This window comes from Haliotis cracherodii, unplaced genomic scaffold (genome assembly GCF_022045235.1).
Source record: "Haliotis cracherodii isolate W230 unplaced genomic scaffold, xgHalCrac1.p SCAF_11, whole genome shotgun sequence".
NCBI classification, from domain to species: Eukaryota; Metazoa; Mollusca; class Gastropoda; order Lepetellida; family Haliotidae; genus Haliotis; species Haliotis cracherodii.
In genome coordinates, this window is record NW_027266266.1 from 28431037 (window position 1) to 28453080 (window position 22044).

A 22044-nucleotide genomic window follows, 5' to 3' on the forward strand; every position below is an offset into this window, starting at 1 on the left:
ATATTTTTTCAAATGAATTTTCATTGTGGTAGTACTTTAATTTACCTTCGATGTGACGGCATACACAACACAGCGTACTTAACCAGCCATAGTACAACTTCCGACCGGGCCTCACCACAGCTATGTAGCCATCCGCATCAACTTCCGGTAATTAAACCAATATACAAATATACAATGCAATAAGAACTACTTTTCAAGGGATTATTGCGCGGGTGGGAGAAGAGGGCGAAGAGTCTGTTTAAAACAATTCTGATCAAACGTTTTCGGCTATAATATTTCAAAAGGCACCTCAAAGATGTATGGCTATGTTGAACTCCTAAGTTACCAGGGATTTTCGGACTGACGTCGCTAATACATAACTTATGCGTCCAAACCTCCTGGTGATAACATTTTACATTGACTTGAATGCGATAAGATGCGGGAGATAAATGAATGAATATTCTCAAGCCATCACTCTAGTAGCGTAGTCGTGATTCATACCTTTGTAAATACTGGACAAATTATGTGGCAGCATTTGTGTCACAACGACATGTACCATATGAATATACTCCATGAAACAGCCAGTTAGACGTCTCGAGCACACACGTGTGTCTACGCAGTTCCTACCAAAATCTTGTCGGCGCCATGCACCCGTCTGCTGGCCAGCTAAGTGTCGTGTACGACTGGCGGTCATGACGGGGCTTCCTGTTCGCATGTGTCAACAGTGAGTTTATGCCCTGTCACAGCCATCTTATATCTCCGAGATCAGAGAGTGTATTAAATACAAATGGTTCGGACATAACTGAGTTGGCGACCTGGATTGTTAATTTTGCTTGAACTGGATAAATTCAACTTTAAGTTTTGGAAGTCGCGTTGTCCATTTATCAAATCTCGCCTTTTGACCGGACGGAATATCATCTGCACTGGCACGACTGGGAGACAAACTCAAATGCACAGAGCTGCCTTCCAACGCAAAGATACTTCTGACAAGATGGACACCAGGTTAACGTGGAATCAGACATCTATATCAGCGCGCCACAAGGCTTATCTTTTATACGTGAAAGACGTCTGTCGACACGGGTGGGGTGGAGGTTGGGGGTTTCGTTGGGAGGCGTCTACCTGTACGTGCGGTGGCTGGAGGGGTGGTGTTGGGGCAGCTGTCTGTCCCGTCTGTTTGGTGGGAGGGGAATGTAATTATATTTAACTCCAACGCAATGGTGAAAGAGGAAGAGAGGTGGCAGAAACCACAACTCGCGGTAACCTTATCCTACATTGATTACGTAGCAGTGAGTATCAGGTACAAACTCATTCCTTAACTCCGACAAGTCCTCAATAAGGTTAACGACCATCAACGAGGGTTATATCTGGAGTCGGAGGAACCATGTGAGTGAGTGAGGGCATCATTTGTAGACATAAGGTGTTATTGTGTCCATTATTGTGTTGGCCTCGTGTTACCAGCTAAAGATGGTGTCTATTCGAATATTACATATAGTGGGAAACTTCAAAGCAATTACACGAAACGCTTATTTTGAAAAATCAAATGAAATACGGAAATATACACAGCTTTTGTACAACGCAACAACACCTATTACTATGTGTGTCACTGCGGTAACCGCATCACGTGCATAACTAATATTGTGTACGGGAATATATCTGATTGTATTCGCAGCAGACACACATTTGGAGGCACAAGCGCGCATGCTAATAGGTCGCAGGCAGATCGTGCGTGGAAGCACTAAGTATAATAACATGACATGATACCTCTAGGAATGGCTTTGTTCACTGCTTCTGTCCTGTTCCTTTTCTTACTACGATGCCTTCTTTTTGTAATGTTCTCCAATTTCTCAAGTCTTTCATCAATTTCGCCCATCCATGTTTCGATTTTATCGTCACATAACTCTCTAGCTGTCCCTAGCGATGTAATCCTCTTGTCCACACTGGACATAAACCTCACTATGTTCATCAGCCAGTCATCTATAACCTTGTTACTTAACCCCCTTGGGCTCTTCTGCCTCCGAGACATTTTATACTGCAACATATCCTTTGCCAATTGAGTGGTTACATTTTTCATCTCCCGTTTTAATAAGTCCGTCTCGGAACGGAAGTCCGACCTGAGAATGTCCACTTCACTTTTGAATGTCCGAAACTGTCCCTTGTGTGCAGCAAGTTCTCCAGCAGACAGGATTACAGCAAGGACGTATACTACACCCGCCATCATTTGAGTTTGATGCGTGAATAACGAAACACTGACTCTACTGGTGATTGTGTGACCAGCGTGTTGGAACTAAAGACCTCTTGCCATTCGCAGGGGTCATTTCCTGATAACTCTTGTAGGAGATGGTAACCTAACACTCCACATTAACTCTACAAATGCTGGTAGAACAATGGATATTTAATAATTAACGCATGTTGATGATTATAGCCTGAGATTTGGAATCAGTGTGTGTAATGAAACCACGTGTTCTCCAGGCTGGAGAAGCCTGGAAGTGTCCAGGATGGAGCTGCTGTTGTTGGACACTGCTGAAGTCGTTGATGACGGGGAGGGTGGTTAACGTCCAGCATCATTAAGGTTATGGTGAACTTAAAATATCGCAACCCATTTAGGTGACCGGGCAAAAGATGGCTGATAACAGGCAAGGTTACCTGACCCGAAGTAGGTCAGGTTGGTATAAGTGTTGTATGTATAACAAAAAGACAATTACAATAAAATAACTGACACCACAGACCACATGTGCATGTATGGCCTCTAAATGATGCCACGGCGATAGCTACGCCCGCCAGGAAGGAGTTAATATATCACTAAACTTGTATCAACTGGCACTAGTACTAGTATGTTTAATGAATGCCTCTCGTCAACATGGAGTTTAGGGTATAGTGCCCAACGTACTGTAACATACTGTTTTCAGTCAGTAGTGAGTCATAAGATCCAGCAGCCAGCACACACACCCTCCCGCCGCCCACCGCCACATCCTCCCAAACGACACGGCATCCCCCCCCCCCCCCCCCCCCCCCCCCACTTCCCAGCCAACCCCATCTCCTCCCCGTACCTACTACAACTGAGACGGCCCGATGGTGGCTGACTCTAATGGTGTATACTTAAAAAGCAATATTGTCAATGTTTGAAGGATGATGTTTACAGATAAGATCGCTGTTACTTTAAACTTAGACCCACCAAACTAACAAACTGCCATAGCGCCGTCTTATCGTCCAATGTGTGTCTATTCTGGAACTTCTCACGGGGTGTTCGTCAGCATTTTTGAAACATATTTCGGGATCGCTGGGGGATGATATTAATTTCGTCGGGGGTCAGGGTAATTATGTGACCCCGGGCAGGGTGTCGACAGAGGGGGTCCAGGCGACTGTCGAGATGAGCTGTGCCCACGAACTGACGGCCACTGTGTGTCGTGACACCGATCTGGCCTCCCCACTGACCTGTGCGTCGTGTACCATACATCAATAACCAGTCACAGCAGCCATCATCTGCAACCTCCTACCTTCCTATCCGCCTTCACCAATAAATCGGCATGGCTATGTGCTAAACGTTGTTGTTCAATGACCTGCTAGCCTAAATCACGACCGTTGGTAAATAACAAACTCTGGCCACAGCAAACCATGCAGTTGCTGAAAGAGACCGCTTTATATGGCCAATGTCTTGACTTAACACTTAATGATGTGAACAAATGCCGACACGTCTTCTACCCGTAGGATACTGAGGTGCAGGGAAAGGTGTGTCATCTCGGAGTAAGTTGGCCACTGAGCCAAGCTGCTTCCCCGTAATTATTGTAAGTGTCCGTTCGTAAAAAGCTAGCCTGCAGTGGTAACAAAGCTATAGCATATAGCCATGAAAATAGAACCAGAGCCAGAGTAGGTACGTTCCTCTGCAGGCGTCCTTCGAATGAGTGTATTAACAATTATGCAGCCTAAGTCATAGAACCACGGAACCAAACCGAGTTGTTGACTTTGTTGGACTTTGTTTCACTGGGGATACCAGCTCAAGTAGGCCTTGAGAATCACGTGGGCAAGGATGTGCTGGTGGAAAGTGACTAACAGACGCGCTCTCGTCACTCACACACACACAGACAAGTCAAATTAGCATCCCTTTTCTACTTAATCTGCCTGTTATGTTGAAGTAACATTGTACCGATTACTACAGGCTGTGGTGGTTGGAGGTGAAGACAGACGCAACTGTGTTACTGGTACACGAGTGGTGGGCCAGTGATGTAGTAACACCATACAGATTACTACAGGCTGTGGTGGTTGGAGGTGAAGACAGACGCAACTGTGTTACTGGTACACGAGTGGTGGGCCAGTGATGTAGTAACACCATACAGATTACTACAGGCTGTGGTGGTTGGAGGTGAAGACAGACGCAACTGTGTTACTGGTACACGAGTGGTGGGCCAGTGATGTAGTAACACCATACAGATTACTACAGGCTGTGGTGGTTGGAGGTGAAGACAGACGCAACTGTGTTACTGGTACACGAGTGGTGGGCCAGTGATGTAGTAACACCATACAGATTACTACAGGCTGTGGTGGTTGGAGGTGAAGACAGACGCAACTGTGTTACTGGTACACGAGTGGTGGGCCAGTGATGTTGTAGTAACACTTGCGGGTTGTCATGGGTCGTAGCGGTGATAACAAAATGGATGTACGCATCCTACATAACGCATGTGTTTGTCTCATTTGTTCTATAACACACACTACAACCAAACGACGTTATTCCGTCAGGCATTTGAGAGTTGGTCGAACATGCTGCAATCATTACGCGGTTGAAATGACGTTGTAGGTAGTAACCGAAGCGTCTTCCACATTTTGCGGCTCACTGCAAGTCCTCAGTTAACTCAGAAACAAACATGAAGTCAGTTGTAATCAACAGACTGCCCACCAGCCCGGGGCTCCCCCTTCTGGACGCCCACGTGGCGACGTCTCTACATCCTCATTCTCCTATCCAGGTGGCGCTCGGTGTCAGTACCACAACTCTTGCTTTTCCTGTGGAAGAGCACCATTCCCAACCACTGTGTTTCCTCACTTCCCTGCACCGGAAATGACGTAATCAACGATGTAGGTCAGGCTGGCGGTGCATGAGTGCATGGCTAAACCTCGGGAGCGCGGGATGTAATGTGCTACACTCCCCCGATGGTGCAGACACTTATCTCCCCACTCAAATTAACATACATTGCTTTTCTAAATAGCACTTTCCCAAGAAATGATTACCAGGCTATGACCGGTGCTTGCTGAGAGAATGACATCTCAAACGTGGGTAAGGATATACATACACAGTTGACAAGTAACGTGGAGATACTGTTCAACATGCTTGTTAATAAACTTTAGTAGTGCTATTGTGGTTTAAATGCAAACTATGATGCCGATGGCCGTGGGTTCGAATCCCAAATTCATCCCGTTCATGATCCTTGATAAACGTCTAATAAACCTTGGTTACTGACATGTAACACATGAGAAATAAAGTAGCGTTGAGACCCCAACTTAAATACTAATTCGTAAGAGCAGTAACAGGACGCATCTTATTCTTGTTGCTTAACGCCACACCCAGCAATATGCCAGCTATATGACGGCGGTAAGTAAATAATCAAGTCTGGACCAGATATTTCAGTGACTGACATCGTTAGCATCGATCAACGCAATTGGGATACGATGACATACGTCAATCAAATCAGCGAGCCTGACAACCCGATCCCGTCAGTCGCCGCTTACGACAAGCATGGGTTGCTGAAGATCCATTCAAACCCGAAGCTTCACAGGTTGCATACGGTTTCCAACGCAGTGAATTTAAATGGCAGTCTACGCACAAACCCCGCCAAGGCGGATGTAGACCCGGGCACTGACGTGACAGCACCTGATGAGTTGGTGCACGGCGTGTTACAGGGTATGTACATGAGTGACAGCACCCGATGAGTTGGTGCAGGGAGTGTTACAGGGTATATACATCAGTGACAGCACCCAATGAGTTGGTGCACGGCGTGTTACAGGGTATATACATGAGTGACAGCACCCGATGAGTTGGTGCACGGCGTGTTACAGGGTATATACATGAGTGACAGCACCCGGTGAGGTGGGTGCACGGCGTGTTACAGAGTATATACATGAGTGACAGCACCTGATGAGTCGGTACCTGGAGTGTTACAGGGTATATACATGAGTGACAGCACCCGATGAGTTGGTGCAGGGCGTGTTACAGGGTATATACATGAGTGACAGCACCCGGTGAGGTGGGTGCAGGGCGTGTTACAGGGTATATACATGAGTGACAGCACCTGATGAGTCGGTACCTGGAGTGTTACAGGGTATATACATGAGTGACAGCACCCGATGAGTCGGTACCTGGAGTGTTACAGGGTATATACATGAGTGACAGCACCCGATGAGTTGGTGCACGGCGTGTTACAGGGTATATACATGAGTGACAGCACCCGGTGTGGTGGGTGCACGGCGTGTTACAGGGTATATACATGAGTGACAGCACCCGATGAGTTGGTGCAGGGCGTGTTACAGGGTATATACATGAGTGACAGCACCCGGTGAGGTGGGTGCACGGCGTGTTACAGGGTATATACATGAGTGACAGCACCCGATGAGTTGGTGCACGGCGTGTTACAGGGTATATACATGAGTGACAGCACCCGGTGTGGTGGGTGCACGGCGTGTTACAGGGTATATACATGAGTGACAGCACCCGATGAGTTGCTGCAGGACGTGTTACAGGGTATATACATGAGTGACAGCACCCGGTGAGGTGGGTGCACGGCGTGTTACAGGGTATATACATGAGTGACAGCACCTGATGAGTTGGTGCAGGGCGTGTTACAGGGTATATACATGAGTGACAGCACCCGATGAGTCGGTACCTGGAGTGTTACAGGGTATATACATGAGTGACAGCACCCGGTGAGGTGGGTGCACGGCGTGTTACAGGGTATATACATGAGTGACAGCACCCGATGAGTCGGTACCTGGAGTGTTACAGGGTATATACATGAGTGACAGCACCCGGTGAGGTGGGTGCACGGCGTGTTACAGGGTATATACATGAGTGACAGCACCCGGTGAGGTGGGTGCACGGCATGTTACAGGGTATATACATGAGTGACAGCACCCAATGAGTTGGTGCAGGGCGTGTTAGAGGGTATATACATGAGTGACAGAACCCGATGAGTCGGTACCTGGAGTGTTACAGGGTATATACATGAGTGACAGCACCCGGTGAGGTGGGTGCAGGGCGTGTTACAGGGTATATACATGAGTGACAGCACCTGATGAGTCAGTACTTGGAGTGTTACTTGTCTTCATTGCATTTGTTTCAAACTGTTGGTTCCTGAACAGGTATCCAGCATCACATGCTTGTCATAAGAAGCGACGAACGGATCGTTGGTCAGACTCGCGGCGTTAAACAACAAACAAACATGTAGCCATCAACCATCAATCGTGTTGATGTAGTTCACTACCAATACCTGTGTAGATGTAGCTAGCTACCATTACTTGTATATGTATAGCTAGCTAGCTATACCTATACAAGTAATGATAGCTAGCTATACCTATACAGGTAATGATAGCTATCATTACCTGTATAGGTATAGCTAGCTATCATTACCTGTATAGGTATAGCTAGCTATCATTACTTGTATAGGTATAGCTAGCTATCATTACGTGTATAGGTATAGCTAGCTATCATTACCTGTATAGGTATAGCTAGCTATCATTACCTGTATAGGTATAGCTAGCTATCATTACTTGTATAGGTATAGCTAGCTATCATTACTTGTGTATATGTAGTTATCTATCATTACTTGTAGAGAGGGCAGCTGTCTGACCAGTGAAGATTCAGGTAGAGAAAAGGTCTTCAGCAACCAATGCTTGAGGTAAGAGGCGACTAACGAGATCGGGTGGTCAGGCTCGCTGACTTGGTTGATGCATGTCATGAATATCCCAATTGTGTAAATCGATGCTCATAATGTCAATCACTGGATTGTCTGGTCCAGACTTGATTATTTACAGAACGGCGTCATATAGCTGGAATATTGCTGAGTGTGGCTCACAACCACAAACAAACAAAACGAAGTTTGTATCTGTCAATCAAGCAGATACTCTTGTCAACCGCTTTACTCGCTGGACCCAGTCATAATCATCAACACCCATATAGTCTCCCAAGTAGCTAGTTTCCTTTTTATACATCTAACTATTACAAACAGCAAATTTAGACACGAAATGTATTCTGAATTTGTATTAGAATTAACTGCATATTTTAATGAAAGTGAGTTGGGTTCAACACCGATTTAAACACTATTCAAGTTGTATGACGGCTTGCCAGCTTCATGGGGCGGGTTGAGGGGTTGGATGTGGGGGTAAAGGGGGTAGGAGAGTCCGAAGTGATGCGCTTGACGATTACCACGGTAGAGAAACCTCACGGGGATGGTTCTGACAAACACTACAATCACAATAGTGGCGAAGCTGGGATCCAACGATCGTAGGTGTCGTCCACGCCTGAGCGGAAAACTACCACGTCAATGATGACTACATGCCACCCGTGCCCCTCTCAGTTTAGATATATAACACCCAGACACTAGCTGACATGATGTGAGATGACACAGCACCTGACAGTCCTGTTTGTAACAGTAGTACCCATTTCGGTAAAAGTTCACCATTCTCTCTTCAGAAGACGCGAACATACAAAGTCAATGATTAGCCCCGAACAGCATCACCGAAACTGGGGTAATCTCGCCTTTGTTTAGAATCGGCCACTTTCACCCGGAAATATGACGTTTTGACAACAAATACCAGGAAGAGATCAACATTTAACACCGTCGAGGAATTGCCTCCGAACTTGTCGCAGGTGTCGACACGAACAATTTTCAAATATTTGCAAAAGTCGAAAAACGCGGATTTCTTAAGAAATCACTGACCGTATTAAAGAGATTTTAAGGAATGTTTGGTTGTGAGGTCCTGGGGGAGATTATCATGTTCGTGCCAATTGGCAGAGGTAATAGTTAGAGAAAACGGACGACTTTGGAAGAGCAGTGTGACACTTTTCTTTCAGTTAGTTTACACACGGTCCGACAACCCTGGCCATCACGGTGAGCTTATTCAGTGCGCTGCTCACACACCCTCAGTTAAGACCGACATTGGTCTCCCTTTCAGACCCTCAGTTAAGACCGACATTGGTCTCCCTTTCAGACCCTCAGGTAAGACCGACATTGGTCTCCCTTTCAGACCCTCAGTTAAGACCGACATTGGTCTCCCTTTCAGACCCTCAGGTAAGACCGACATTGGTCTCCCTTTCAGACCCTCAGGTAAGATCGACATTGGTCTCCCTCTTAGACCCTCAGTTAAGACCGACATTGGTCTCCCTCTCAGACCCTCAATAACAAAGCATGGTACAATATCGCCCTGCGGGGTACCCCCTTTAATGGTCGATTTAAGTCTTTCCTTATCCCGTATTATGTAGCCAGTGTTAGTGTTTATATCTCCAGAAGTAGCACTGTACTCACACATCGAACTATGCCGCTATGTGAAATCTAAAGTAAACTGCGTGTACTCACGTCTCGGGTAGGACGGCTCCGGTGATGGTGACTCGTGGGGACTTGTGGAGGATGTGGTCATCTCCAGACTGCCCCTAGCCATCATCATTCTTTCAAGTCGGTCCACCACGCCGGTCAAGTTGGCCACATACCCGTTCAGCTGGTTAAAGTGTTCGTTCAGAGACTCCGTGTCCTGGTTCTGCGAGTTGACCTGCTCTGTAACGAACTGGAGGTTGTGGCTCATTGTTTGCAACGCTTCCTTGGTGAAGTGGACATCTTCGTTGAGTTTCAACCACCGCCTGTTCTGTTTGGATATGGAACTGGAGTTGTCTTTGTCACTGATTGCAGAAAGAAAATATTTTTCTTCGAGTTTTTGCATTTTTCTCTCAATCATTTTGTCTACATCTTTGAGAAACCTCTGCATACATTTACACCTTCCCCGTTTTTTCTTGGGTTCTTTTGCAGCGAAAACTGTCAAACACAAACACGCCACAAAGAGGCCCAGGAGCAACCCACTCGACTTCATCTTGATCTCCTTGTAAAGGGTAATCTCCTTGTCAGTTGGAAAGTGTGAGTGGTCACGCGCCACACAGGTTACGCACGGCAATAATCCCAAAGTGCTGCTGATATTCGCCGACTTGACATGAACACCAACGGGGTCAGCACACACCCGTGTATACCACCTCACTGATAAAACTGTCACAGAAATTCATGAAAGCAGAGACATTGTAATTTCCATGGGTGGACCACCCGAAAAACGTGTCGTTTCTAAACACTAAATATCAGGACAAATAATCCACAGTAATCCGACAGTGACCTGACCTCGTCTCTTTTAATCCGCATTAATCCTTATAATAATCCTGGAAACGATGCTATCTCTTAATCCGTGCCTCCGGTTTTCCTATTCTCACATCTTCTTTCCCCCGTGACCTGTGGACAAACAGATAACAGTTATATAAAGGGAATAGCAAAAGTCAGAACACACGTTTCATTCTGGCATAATAGTGACAGAACATTAACCCATATACTCGCGCTCGTTCCCTTTGACACGCGCTATGAAAACCGTGTGTGATGGAACACAGGGTCTGTCCACCGTCAACTGATGAACTGCTCGGGACATGCTACACGCAGGTGGAGGGTCCCGGCTGGGGATCAATACCTTCACGTTCAGGACACAACATGCGACTAACTCATCCGTCCTACTATCGCTAGTTTCATCGCATCTACTTAACTTGACAATCTCTACACAGTAGCAGTGCCCTCGCATACAATTACAACACAAATACATCTACGTTAATGAAGTTACTATTCCGATCTATGGAACACAGCCAGGCGAGGGTGATACAAGGCCAGGGCATGTTAAGGTATTTGCCTGAAGTTTTCAGTATTGAATCTACCTATTGTGACAGCGGTTGCCGTGGACTTTAGCCGTGAATGCTCTAGACCCGCCGGCCAGGTGACCGCTAGTGAGTCGCATTTCATCTGTCTGCTTGTCTTTACCAGTGTGAAATATACACCTCCCTGGCGCGAGTTACGCGGTACAGGCCCGGCCATAAAGACTTGTCACAACGTCGAGCCATAGTAATAAAAACGCCGTGATTAAGAATTGACAAGCTTTGGAATGAACAAGCAATTTATGAAATCAACATCAATCTTTATTGGACAAACACAAGCATACCAGTGGATATTTACGACCTCAGACAAACACTAGCTGAAAACAGTTCGTCAATGACAAGAGCGGTATATTGACACGCCGCTTCATCCTCACCCCAGACTAAACAACGAGGGTTTATTAACGTAAATAAATGTTATTGTCAAAGGGGCTTACCGCATGTTTTATGGAAAGCAGTTCAACATTCAGGAGACTTATAACATTCTCTCCCCGTTTCTGAACTTCATATTTCGATTTAGTATCATTAATACCTTCACTTACCCGTAGACTTTATTAACCGTTCCTTTAAATCACGACCAGGACGAATGAAGTTTGAGATCAAACGTTTCAGTTAAGAAAATGAAAATGTGATCGTGAAATTGAAATTCCGCCGCGCTCCATGAGACTACATCAATATACATATGCATACCTAAACTTGGATCTGTTTTTTTTCATAAATCAATACCTTTAATCAGTGTCTTAAGATTTGTTCACACAAGGTCGACCACGTTTTGTATGGAAACATGTATAATATATTACCCTCATCGTGTCAGATGGAATTACATGGTTTGCGATGAGCGCGCAGATTAGGTTTATACTTTAACTGTAATTTTTAAAAAGTCATCCTTATTATCAGAAAAAAAAACGATAATTAGGGTGTGTTATCCTAATTACCCCGTCGGTTGCTAATATTAACTGGCTAATCAAGGCGCAATTGTCTACTTCTAGGGGAGTCGCGCCATCTGACACGACAGTATACGTAATTACACAGGGCGGGTGGCAGGGAGGTCTGGCAGGGCGCTAGGAGGTTTCCCACTTGTACCCTGCAACAGCTGAGACGCCACCAGTACTAGTCCCTCTGATGTATGGTGGCTGCAGATGTTTATTGCTGGACAGTGCCCTGGAACTGATTGAAGTCCTAATGTGCAACACGTGTCAGAGTGGGGCGAGGCTATCTGGCGGATGACAGTGATGGACCTATAAAGGAAGCGAGGTGGGGTTGGCCCAGCAGGTCAGATGGGTGATAGGGTGAGGTGTGTGTGGGGTTCGTGTGTGTGTGTGTGTGTGTGTGAAGGGGTGGGGGTGGGGTGGGGGTGATACATTGGGTGGGGGTCATGTGTGTGTCGTGATACATAGGGTGGGGTGGGGGTGGGGGTGGGGTCGTGAGTGTGTGGTGATACACGGGGGGGGGGGGGGGGGGGGGTCTATTGTGTGTGGTTATACATAGAGTGGGGGTTATGTGTGTGTGTGGTGATACACGGGTGGGGGTCATGTGTGTGTGGTTAAACATAGGGTGGGGGTTATGTGTGTGTGGTGATACACGGGTGGGGGTCATGTGTGTGTGGTTATACATAGGGTGGGGGTTATGTGTGTGTGTGGTTATACATAGGGTGGGGGTCATGTGTGTGTGTGGTGATACACGGGGTGGGGGTCGTGTGTGTGTGGTGATACACGGGGTGGGGGTCATGTGTGTGTGTGGTTATACATAGGGTGGGGGTCATGTGTGTGTGGTGATACACGGGTGGGGGTCGTGTGTGTGTGGTGATACACGGGGTGGGGGTCGTGTGTGTGTGGTGATACACGGGGTGGGGGTCGTGTGTGTGTGTGGTTATACATAGGGTGGGGGTCGTGTGTGTGTGATTATACATAGGGTGGGGGTCGTGTGTGTGTGGTGATACACAGGGTGGGGGTCGTGTGTGTGTGGTTATACATAGGGTGGGGGTCGTGTGTGTGTGTGGTGATACACAGGGTGGGGGTCGTGTGTGTGTGGTTATACAAAGGGTGGGGGTCGCGTGTGTGTGGTTATACAAAGGGTGGGGTCGTGTGTGTGTGTGGTGATACACAGGGTGGGGGTCGTGTGTGTGTGGTTATACAAAGGGTGGGGTCGTGTGTGTGTGTGGTGATACATAGGGTGGGGGTCGTGTGTGTGTGGTTATACAAAGGGTGGGGTCATGTGTGTGTGTGGTGATACACAGGGTGGGGGTCGTGTGTGTGTGGTTATACAAAGGGTGGGGGTCGTGTGTGTGTGGTTATACATAGGGTGGGGGTCGTGTGTGTGTGGTTATACATAGGGTGGGGGTCGTGTGTGTGTGTGGTGATACACAGGGTGGGGGTCGTGTGTGTGGTTATACATAGGGTGGGGGTCGTGTGTGTGTGGTGATACACGGGGTGGGGGTCGTGTGTGTGTGTGGTGATACACGGGGTGGGGGTCGTGTGTGTGGTGATACACGGGGTGGGGGTCGTGTGTGTAGTTATACATAGGATGGGGGTCGTGTGTGCGGTTATACATAGGGTGGGGGTCGTGTGTGTGTGGTTATACATAGGGTGGGGGTCGTGTGTGTGTGGTTATACATAGGGTGGGGGTCGTGTGTGTAGTTATACATAGGGTGGGGGTCGTGTGTGTGTGGTGATACATAGGGTGGGGGTCGTGTGTGTGTGGTTATACAAAGGGTGGGGTCATGTGTGTGTGTGGTGATACACAGGGTGGGGGTCGTGTGTGTGTGGTTATACAAAGGGTGGGGGTCGTGTGTGTGTGGTTATACATAGGGTGGGGGTCGTGTGTGTGGTTATACATAGGGTGGGGGTCGTGTGTGTGTGTGGTGATACACAGGGTGGGGGTCGTGTGTGTGTGGTTATACACAGGGTGGGGGTCGTGTGTGTGTGGTGATACACGGGGTGGGGGTCGTGTGTGTGTGTGGTGATACACGGGCTGGGGGTCGTGTGTGTGGTGATACACGGGGTGGGGGTCGTGTGTGTAGTTATACATAGGGTGGGGGTCGTGTGTGTGGTTATACATAGGGTGGGGGTCGTGTGTGTGTGGTTATACATAGGGTGGGGGTCGTGTGTGTGTGGTTATACATAGGGTGGGGGTCGTGTGTGTAGTTATACATAGGGTGGGGGTCGTGTGTGTGGTTATACATAGGGTGGGGGTCGTGTGTGTGGTTATACACAGGGTGGGGGTCGTGTGTGTGTGGTGATACACGGGGTGGGGGTCGTGAATGTGTGGTTGTACATAGGGTGGGGGTCGTGTGTGTGTGGTTATACATAGGGTGGGGGTCGTGTGTGTGTGGTGATACATAGGGTGGGGGTCGTGTGTGTGTGGTTATACATAGGGTGGGGGTCGTGTGTGTGGTTATACATAGGGTGGGGGTCGTGTGTGTGGTTATACATAGGGTGGGGGTCGTGTGTGTGGTTATACATAGGGTGGGGGTCGTGTGTGTGGTGATACACGGGGTGGGGGTCGTGTGTGTGGTTATACATAGGGTGGGGGTCGTGTGTGTGTGGTTATACATAGGGTGGGGGTCGTGTGTGTGGTTATACATAGGGTGGGGGTCGTGTGTGTGGTTATACATAGGGTGGGGGTCGTGTGTGTGGTTATACATAGGGTGGGGGTCGTGTGTGTGGTTATACATAGGGTGGGGGTCGTGTGTGTGGTTATACATAGGGTGGGGGTCGTGTGTGTGTGGTTATACATAGGGTGGGGGTCGTGTGTGTGGTTATACATAGGGTGGGGGTCGTGTGTGTGGTTATACATAGGGTGGGGGTCGTGTGTGTGGTGATACACGGGGTGGGGGTCGTGTGTGTGGTTATACATAGGGTGGGGGTCGTGTGTGTGGTTATACATAGGGTGGGGGTCGTGTGTGTGGTGATACACGGGGTGGGGGTCGTGTGTGTGGTGATACATAGGGTGGGGGTCGTGTGTGTGGTGATACACGGGGTGGGGGTCGTGTGTGTGGTGATACACGGGGTTGGGGTCGTGTGTGTGGTTATACATAGGGTGGGGGTCGTGTGTGTGTGGTTATACATAGGGTGGGGGTCGTGTGTGTGGTTATACACGGGGTGGGGGTCGTGTGTGTGGTGATACACGGGGTTGGGGTCGTGTGTGTGGTTATACATAGGGTGGGGGTCGTGTGTGTGTGGTTATACATAGGGTGGGGGTCGTGTGTGTGTGGTTATACATAGGGTGGGGGTCGTGTGTGTGGTGATACACGGGGTGGGGGTCGTGTGTGTGTGGTTATACATAGGGTGGGGGTCGTGTGTGTGTGGTTATACATAGGGTGGGGGTCGTGTGTGTGGTTATACATAGGGTGGGGGTCGTGTGTGTGGTGATAAACGGGGTGGGTCACGTGGGAAACGTGTGGTGAGATGAGTACGATGAAAGGGATGGGGTCAGTATGGGTTAGATGAGACATGGTAGGGTGAAGAGACGATCCAAGCACCAGGTGGGATAACGATACACGTCTCTCGTCTGGCCGCCACAAGACAACACAGTGGCGACACTTGCAGTAACTTGATACACGGCCTACGCTAATCCGGGCCACTGTCGACCATCAATGTAGTCAAGCACTTCACTGTGTTTACCAACAATCTCCTTTAAACGTGCATGTGCAAACCTTTAACGTGAATGTATGGAAATGACCCCATCAGGCCATACAAACTGTGACGACGATGTACAACACGCTGAGATATACCTTATGTCACTGTGATGGCGGTATATCACAAGCTGACATATACCTTACGTCACTGTGATGGCGGTATACTACACGCTGACATATACCTTATGTCACTGTGATGGCGGTATACTACACGCTGACATATACCTTACGTCACTGTGATGGTATACTACACGCTGACATATACCTTAAGTCAGTGTGATGGCGATATACTACACGCTGACGTATACACTGTGTAACTGTGACGACGATGTATTACACACTGACATATACACTGTGTAACTGTGACGACGATGTATTACACAGTGACATATACACTGTGTAACTGTGACGACGATGTATTACACACTGACATATACACTGTGTAACTGTGAAGACGATGTATTACACACTGACATATACACTGTGTAACTGTGAAGACGATGTATTACACACTGACATATACACTGTGTAACTGTGAAGACGATGTATTACACACTGACATATACACTGTGTAACTGTGACGACGATGTATTACACACTGACATATACACTGTGTAACTGTGACGACGATGTACGACACGCTGACAGATACACTGTGTAACTGTGACGACGATGTACGACACGCTGACATATACACTGTGTAACTGTGAAGACGATGTACGACACGCTGACAGATACACTGTGTAACTGTGACGACGATGTATTACACACTGACATATACACTGTGTAACTGTGACGACGATGTACGACACGCTGACAGATACACTGTGTAACTGAGATGTCGATGTCCTACCGTGCACTTTGTGAGAGGTATGAGTCACAGACAAGACAATAGCCTGTAAAATACAATGTGAACTCCTACATGATCATATGTAACGAAAATACAAAAATAGTTGACATATTCATTTGAATATTCTTCACCGCATGATTAAACACCGTGAGTATATGTATTGACAGAAAGTGTAGACGGGACTGTCTGTTGTGGTGTGAAGTGAGACGTACAGTACCTTCTGCAACAAATCCCCGCAAAGCCCACTCCACCGACTAGCACATTTACACGTCCAAACAAACACGTCCAGGTTGCTGCACATCTGTTAATTATCTCCATCCAACACAAACATTGACTCAGCACAGTGTTAGTTTTACAGTAAATCCTTTCCGCGAGTGAAAACCTGTATGATAATCTTGCGTTCAAGTCTTCGGTAATCTCCGACAATTGTGTGTTACAGCTGCTTACAGAGACAGTCACAAGTGTGTTACGTACTTGGGACACGGCTACAAATGTAATGATGTAATGTTGTGTCACAGGCTACCTTGGCCACAGTTCCCGTTCCGATAGGCAGCCTTCATGGGCCTGTGGACAATCTCTGAGCAAACATTTCACGTGTCGTGCCAAACAGCAAGGCTTTCACTGCCTGTTGACTCTCATATTAGTGCACAAATTTGGAGCTCGGGCCAGAATTTTGATCTGGCGTCTTACGAATCATTACGGCTGTGTTCCGCTTGGCACTGAAGAAGCTAGGTGCACTTGAGACAGATTACAGGCAATAGTTACACATAGGAATTAGTGGTAATCGCGACTTCCACATTTCAAAAGAATACCTAATATGATAATAGGGAAAGAACGCAAGTATTCAATTTCTATTGCAGTCTCGCCAAGATGTTTTGTTGACGGGTGCAGTCGGCATTCACGTGGTGACATCATTGTTCCGTGAGCACATCACTCAACTACACGATTCTTTAACCTACCATTTATTCTGTTTGGAACATGCTTTTAATATAACCTTTTCATTGCAATTGTATAATTTAAAATAGTCATCATTTGCGGAGATATACCGTCGATGGTAGACTAAGGAACCGAACAAGGCATTGGCGTGTGCTATTGTGCATGTGTTTGTAAAGTGCACGTGATGTGTCCGGCTCACGTTGTTACGCTTGACCAGTTGGGTGGAAACAGCTTTATCATGTCTGACCTGATGTCACCCCGACCACTCTACTACTTCGTGACCAACGTCCAGTCACTGTACAGATACCCCAATACATTGTTACACTTGTAAACAGGAGCACGGTCTATGCGTCCAGTCTGTGTACAGATACCCCAATACATTGTTACACTTGTAAACAGGAGCACGGTCTCTGCGTCCAGTCAGTGTACAGATACCCCAATACATTGTTACACTGGTAATCAGGAGCACGGTCTCTGCGTCCAGTCAGTGTACAGATACCCCAATACATTGTTACACTGGTAAACAGGAGCACGGTCTCTGCGTCCAGTCTGTGTACAGATACCCCAATACATTGTTACACTTGTAAACAGGAGCATGGTCTCTGCGTCCAGTCACTGTACAGATACCCCAATACATTGTTACACTTGTAAACAGGAGCACAGTCTCTGCGTCCAGTCAGTGTACAGATACCCCAATACATTGTTACACTGGTAATCAGGAGCACGGTCTCTGCGTCCAGTCACTGTACAGATACCCCAATACATTGTTACACTGGCAAACAGGAGCACGGTCTCTGCGTCCAGTGAGTGTACACATACCCCAATACATTGTTACACTTGTAAACAGGAGCACGGTCTCTGCGTCCAGTCAGTGTACAGATACCCCAATACATTGTTACACTTGTAAACAGGGGCACGGTCTCTGCGTCCAGTCAGTGTACAGATACCCCAATACATTGTTACACTTGTAAACAGGAGCACGGTCTCTGCGTCCAGTCAGTGTACAGATACCCCAATACATTGTTACACTTGTAAACAGGAGCACGGTCTCTGCGTCCAGTCAGTGTACAGATACCCCAATACATTGTTACACTTGTAAACAGGAGCACGGTCTCTGCGTCCAGTCAGTGTACAGATACCCCAATACATTGTTACACTGGCAAACAGGAGCACGGTCTCCGCATCCTGTCAGTGTACAGATACCCCAATACATTGTTACACTGGCAAACAGGAGCATGGTCTCTGCGTCCAGTCACTGTACAGATACCCCAGTACATTGATACACTGGTAAACAGGAGCACGGTCTCTGCGTCCAGGGCCTGTAGACTCTCCCACCTACTCGGGGTGGCTATACATCACACATCTGTATGGACGGCAGATTCCAATGTGCCTACATCTACATTATGTCACAAAGCAGAAGCTTGCCAGCGTTGTGTTGCGTCAGGCCACGCGGGTCCTCCGCGACCTCAACCATCTGCACGTCAACAATGCCTGGAGTTTCTCGTCACTTGAGTTTCCCCTCCACGTCAGACGGGTAACAGACACACAGACTTCTTGTCTTTTGCCAAAATATTCCCAGAAAAGATTCTTACTTCAAAAGAGTGAGTAAGGAGGTTGACGTAATTAAATATGCCAAAAACATTTATCTGGGTAACCCTAACGTATGTAACTCAATTAGGCGGTCAAAGTAAGGCTTCTGTTTCTGAGAGGCGCTCTTGTTTTACACTGTAGACCACACAAGTACGCAGGCGGAGATTATCGACATTGATCACAACCCTTGTGAAGGTAACCCTTCTTACCATGCTAATCTACCTGGTAGTATGTACGTTATTACCATTATTCCGCATTGGCATCAACAACTGCTTGAGTAAGTGTTTATTAAGGGTTATAATAGAGCACACAAATACACGTGTGCTAAAGCGTCTAAGTCTGCGTTGTTGTAGAAAATTGATCCCAAAGCCGTGCACCGTGTTAGTGAGAGGATCCCCGAGATAGCACTAGCCGGTGTAGAGCGTACTTGCTCCCCTGGCATATCCGACTATGAAGATGAACTGAGATAATGTTGTTTACATGACTCGCCCTGTCTGTTGTGAAATGGAGCTACAAAGGGGAGTGAGGCTGAGTGGCCAATGTTGTCGGTATACGAGATGGAGATACGTTGGCTCCACCACCTGCACCACACCCCATGGTCAGCAGCGGGATCACAGACACGGCGCTCACGTAGAAACTGAAACCAGGTGGACCTGAGGAAACCAAACAGTGGAAACACAACTCTGTTGGTACCTGATCACGACACAACTGGCAATTACAAGTTTTGAAAATTGTGTTTCTATTCAAATTTATTCATGATAAGTTACTTCCGACCGATTAAGTCTAATTTTTCTTCGACTTTGTCATTTAACGCTTTCTGGAAAACTAATCACGCAACTAAATAATTCATATTTATGTTCACATAAACATATCTCGACTCATATCAAGTTGGACACGATACACGTCCGTGCGTTCTCCTGGCGCGTGTGTGGTGTGTATGTGAGTAGTGGGGTCAGCAGGTGTCTATGTGTATGTGGGTAGTGTCGCCGGCAGGTGTGTATGTTGATAGTGGGGTCCGCAGGTGTCTGTGTGAGTAGTGGGGTCGGCAGGTGTGTATGTGAGTAGTGGGGTCGGCAGGTGTCTATGTGAGTAGTGAGGTCGGCAGGTGTGTATGTGAGTAGTGGGGTCGGCAGGTGTGTATGTGGGTAGTGTGGTCGGCAGGTGTGTATGTGGATAGTGGGGTCGGCAGGTGTGTATGTGGATAGTGGGGTCGGCAGGTGTCTATGTGAGTAGTGTGGTCGGCAGGTGTGTATGTGGATAGTGTGGTATGCAGGTGTCTATGTGGATAGGTGGGTCGGCAGATGTCTATGTGGGTAGTGTGGTCGGCAGGTGTCTATGTGGATAGTGGGGTCGGCAGGTGTCTATGTGGATAGTGGGGTCGGCAGGTGTCTATGTTGGTAGTGGGGTCGACAGGTGTCTTTGTGGATAGTGGGGTCGGCAGGTGTGTATGTGGATAGTGGGGTCGGCAGGTGTCTATGTGAGTAGTGTGGTCGGCAGGTGTGTATGTGGATAGTGTGGTATGCAGGTGTCTATGTGGATAATGGGGTCGGCAGATGTCTATGTGGGTAGTGTGGTCGGCAGGTGTCTATGTGGATAGTGGGGTCGGCAGGTGTCTATGTGGATAGTGGGGTCGGCAGGTGTCTATGTTGGTAGTGTGGACGGCAGGTGTCTTTGTGGATAGTGGGGTCGGCAGGTGTGTATGTGGGTAGTGGGGACGGCAGGTGTGTATGTGGATAGTGGGAACGGCAGGTGTCTATGTGGATAGTGGGGTCGGCAGGTGTCTAAGTGGGTAGTGTGGACGGCAGGTGTCTTTGTGGATAGTGGGGTCAACAGGTGTGTATGTGGGTAGTGGGGACGGCAGGTGCGTATGTGGATAGTGTGGTCGGCAGGTCTGTATGTGGGTAGTGGGGTCGGCAGGTGTGTATGTGGGTAGTGGGGTCGGCAGGTTCTTTGTGGATAGTGGGGTCGGCAGGTGTCTATGTGGATAGTGTGGTAGGCAGATGTCTATGTGGGTAGTGGGGTCGGCAGGTTCTTTGTGGATAGTGGGGTCGGCAGGTTCTTTGTGGATAGTGGGGTCGGCAGATGTCTATGTGGGTAGTGTGGTAGGCAGGTGTCTATGTGAGTAGTGTGGTAGGCAGGTGTCTATGTTGATAGTGGGGTCGGCAGGTGTCTATGTGGGTAGTGTGGTAGGCAGGTGTCTATGTTGATAGTGGGGTCGGCAGGTGTCTATGTGGATAGTGGGGTCGGCAGGTGTGTATGTGGGTAGTGGAGTCGGCAGATGTCTATCTGGGTAGTGTGGTCGGCAGGTGTCTTTGTGGATAGTGGTGTCGGCAGGTGTCTATGTGGATAGTGGGGTCGGCAGGTGTCTATGTGAGTAGTGTGGTCGGCAGGTGTGTATGTGGATAGTGTGGTATGCAGGTGTCTATGTGGGTAGTGTCGTCGGCAGGTGTCTTGTCTTTGTGGATAGTGGGGTCGGCAGGTGTCTATGTTGGTAGTGTAGTCGGCAGGTGTCTATGTGGATAGTGGGGTCGGCAGGTGTCTATGTGGATAGTGGGGTCGGTAGGTGTCTATGTGGATAGTGGGATCGGCAGGTGTGTATGTGGATAGTGGTATGGCCGCACCACGCTATATTGTGTGTGTCCGGGGGAGGCCGGGACGACTTCCCACACCGCCCAGTGAACGTCACACGGTGTCAGCAGGTCGCCATAACATCCTTACTCCGTGTCACAAAAGCCGGACACAGGTCACCGTGTCTGTAGCAGCATCGTGCTGTAAGTGTGCCAACAATAATGTACACTGTAAACGCGTGTGTGCATGTGCTGATGGCGTAATCTCCCTTTCATCTCACGCCCATTGTACCTTTCCATCACATAACTAGAGTACAACGCTGGTCCACCACATAACTAGAGTACAACGCTGGTCCACCACATAACTAGAGTACAACGCTGGTCCACCACATAACTAGAGTACAACGCTGGTCCATCACATAACTAGAGTACAACACTTGTCCATCACATAACTAGAGTACAACGCTGGTCCACCACATAACTAGAGTACAACGCTGGTCCACCACATAACTAGAGTACAACGCTGGTCCACCACATAACTAGAGTACAACACGGGTCCACC

General features: G+C 48.0%; 1 protein-coding gene across 2 annotated transcripts in view; it reads right to left on the minus strand.

Annotated features, from left to right (window-relative positions):
• Positions 1 to 22044, minus strand: part of LOC139456394 (fibrinogen-like protein A) — a 68684-nt gene that overhangs the window by 40108 nt on the left and 6532 nt on the right. The window contains exon 2 of one of the 2 annotated variants that reach the window (XM_071238085.1): positions 9534 to 10442. In XM_071238085.1, the coding sequence (XP_071094186.1) occupies positions 9534 to 10038 (505 nt within the window). In that variant the 5' untranslated portion in view covers positions 10039 to 10442. Of the gene's footprint in view, positions 1 to 1740; positions 2240 to 9533; positions 10443 to 22044 lie in introns of those variants that run through there. The other variant, XM_071238086.1, reaches the window with a different exon arrangement.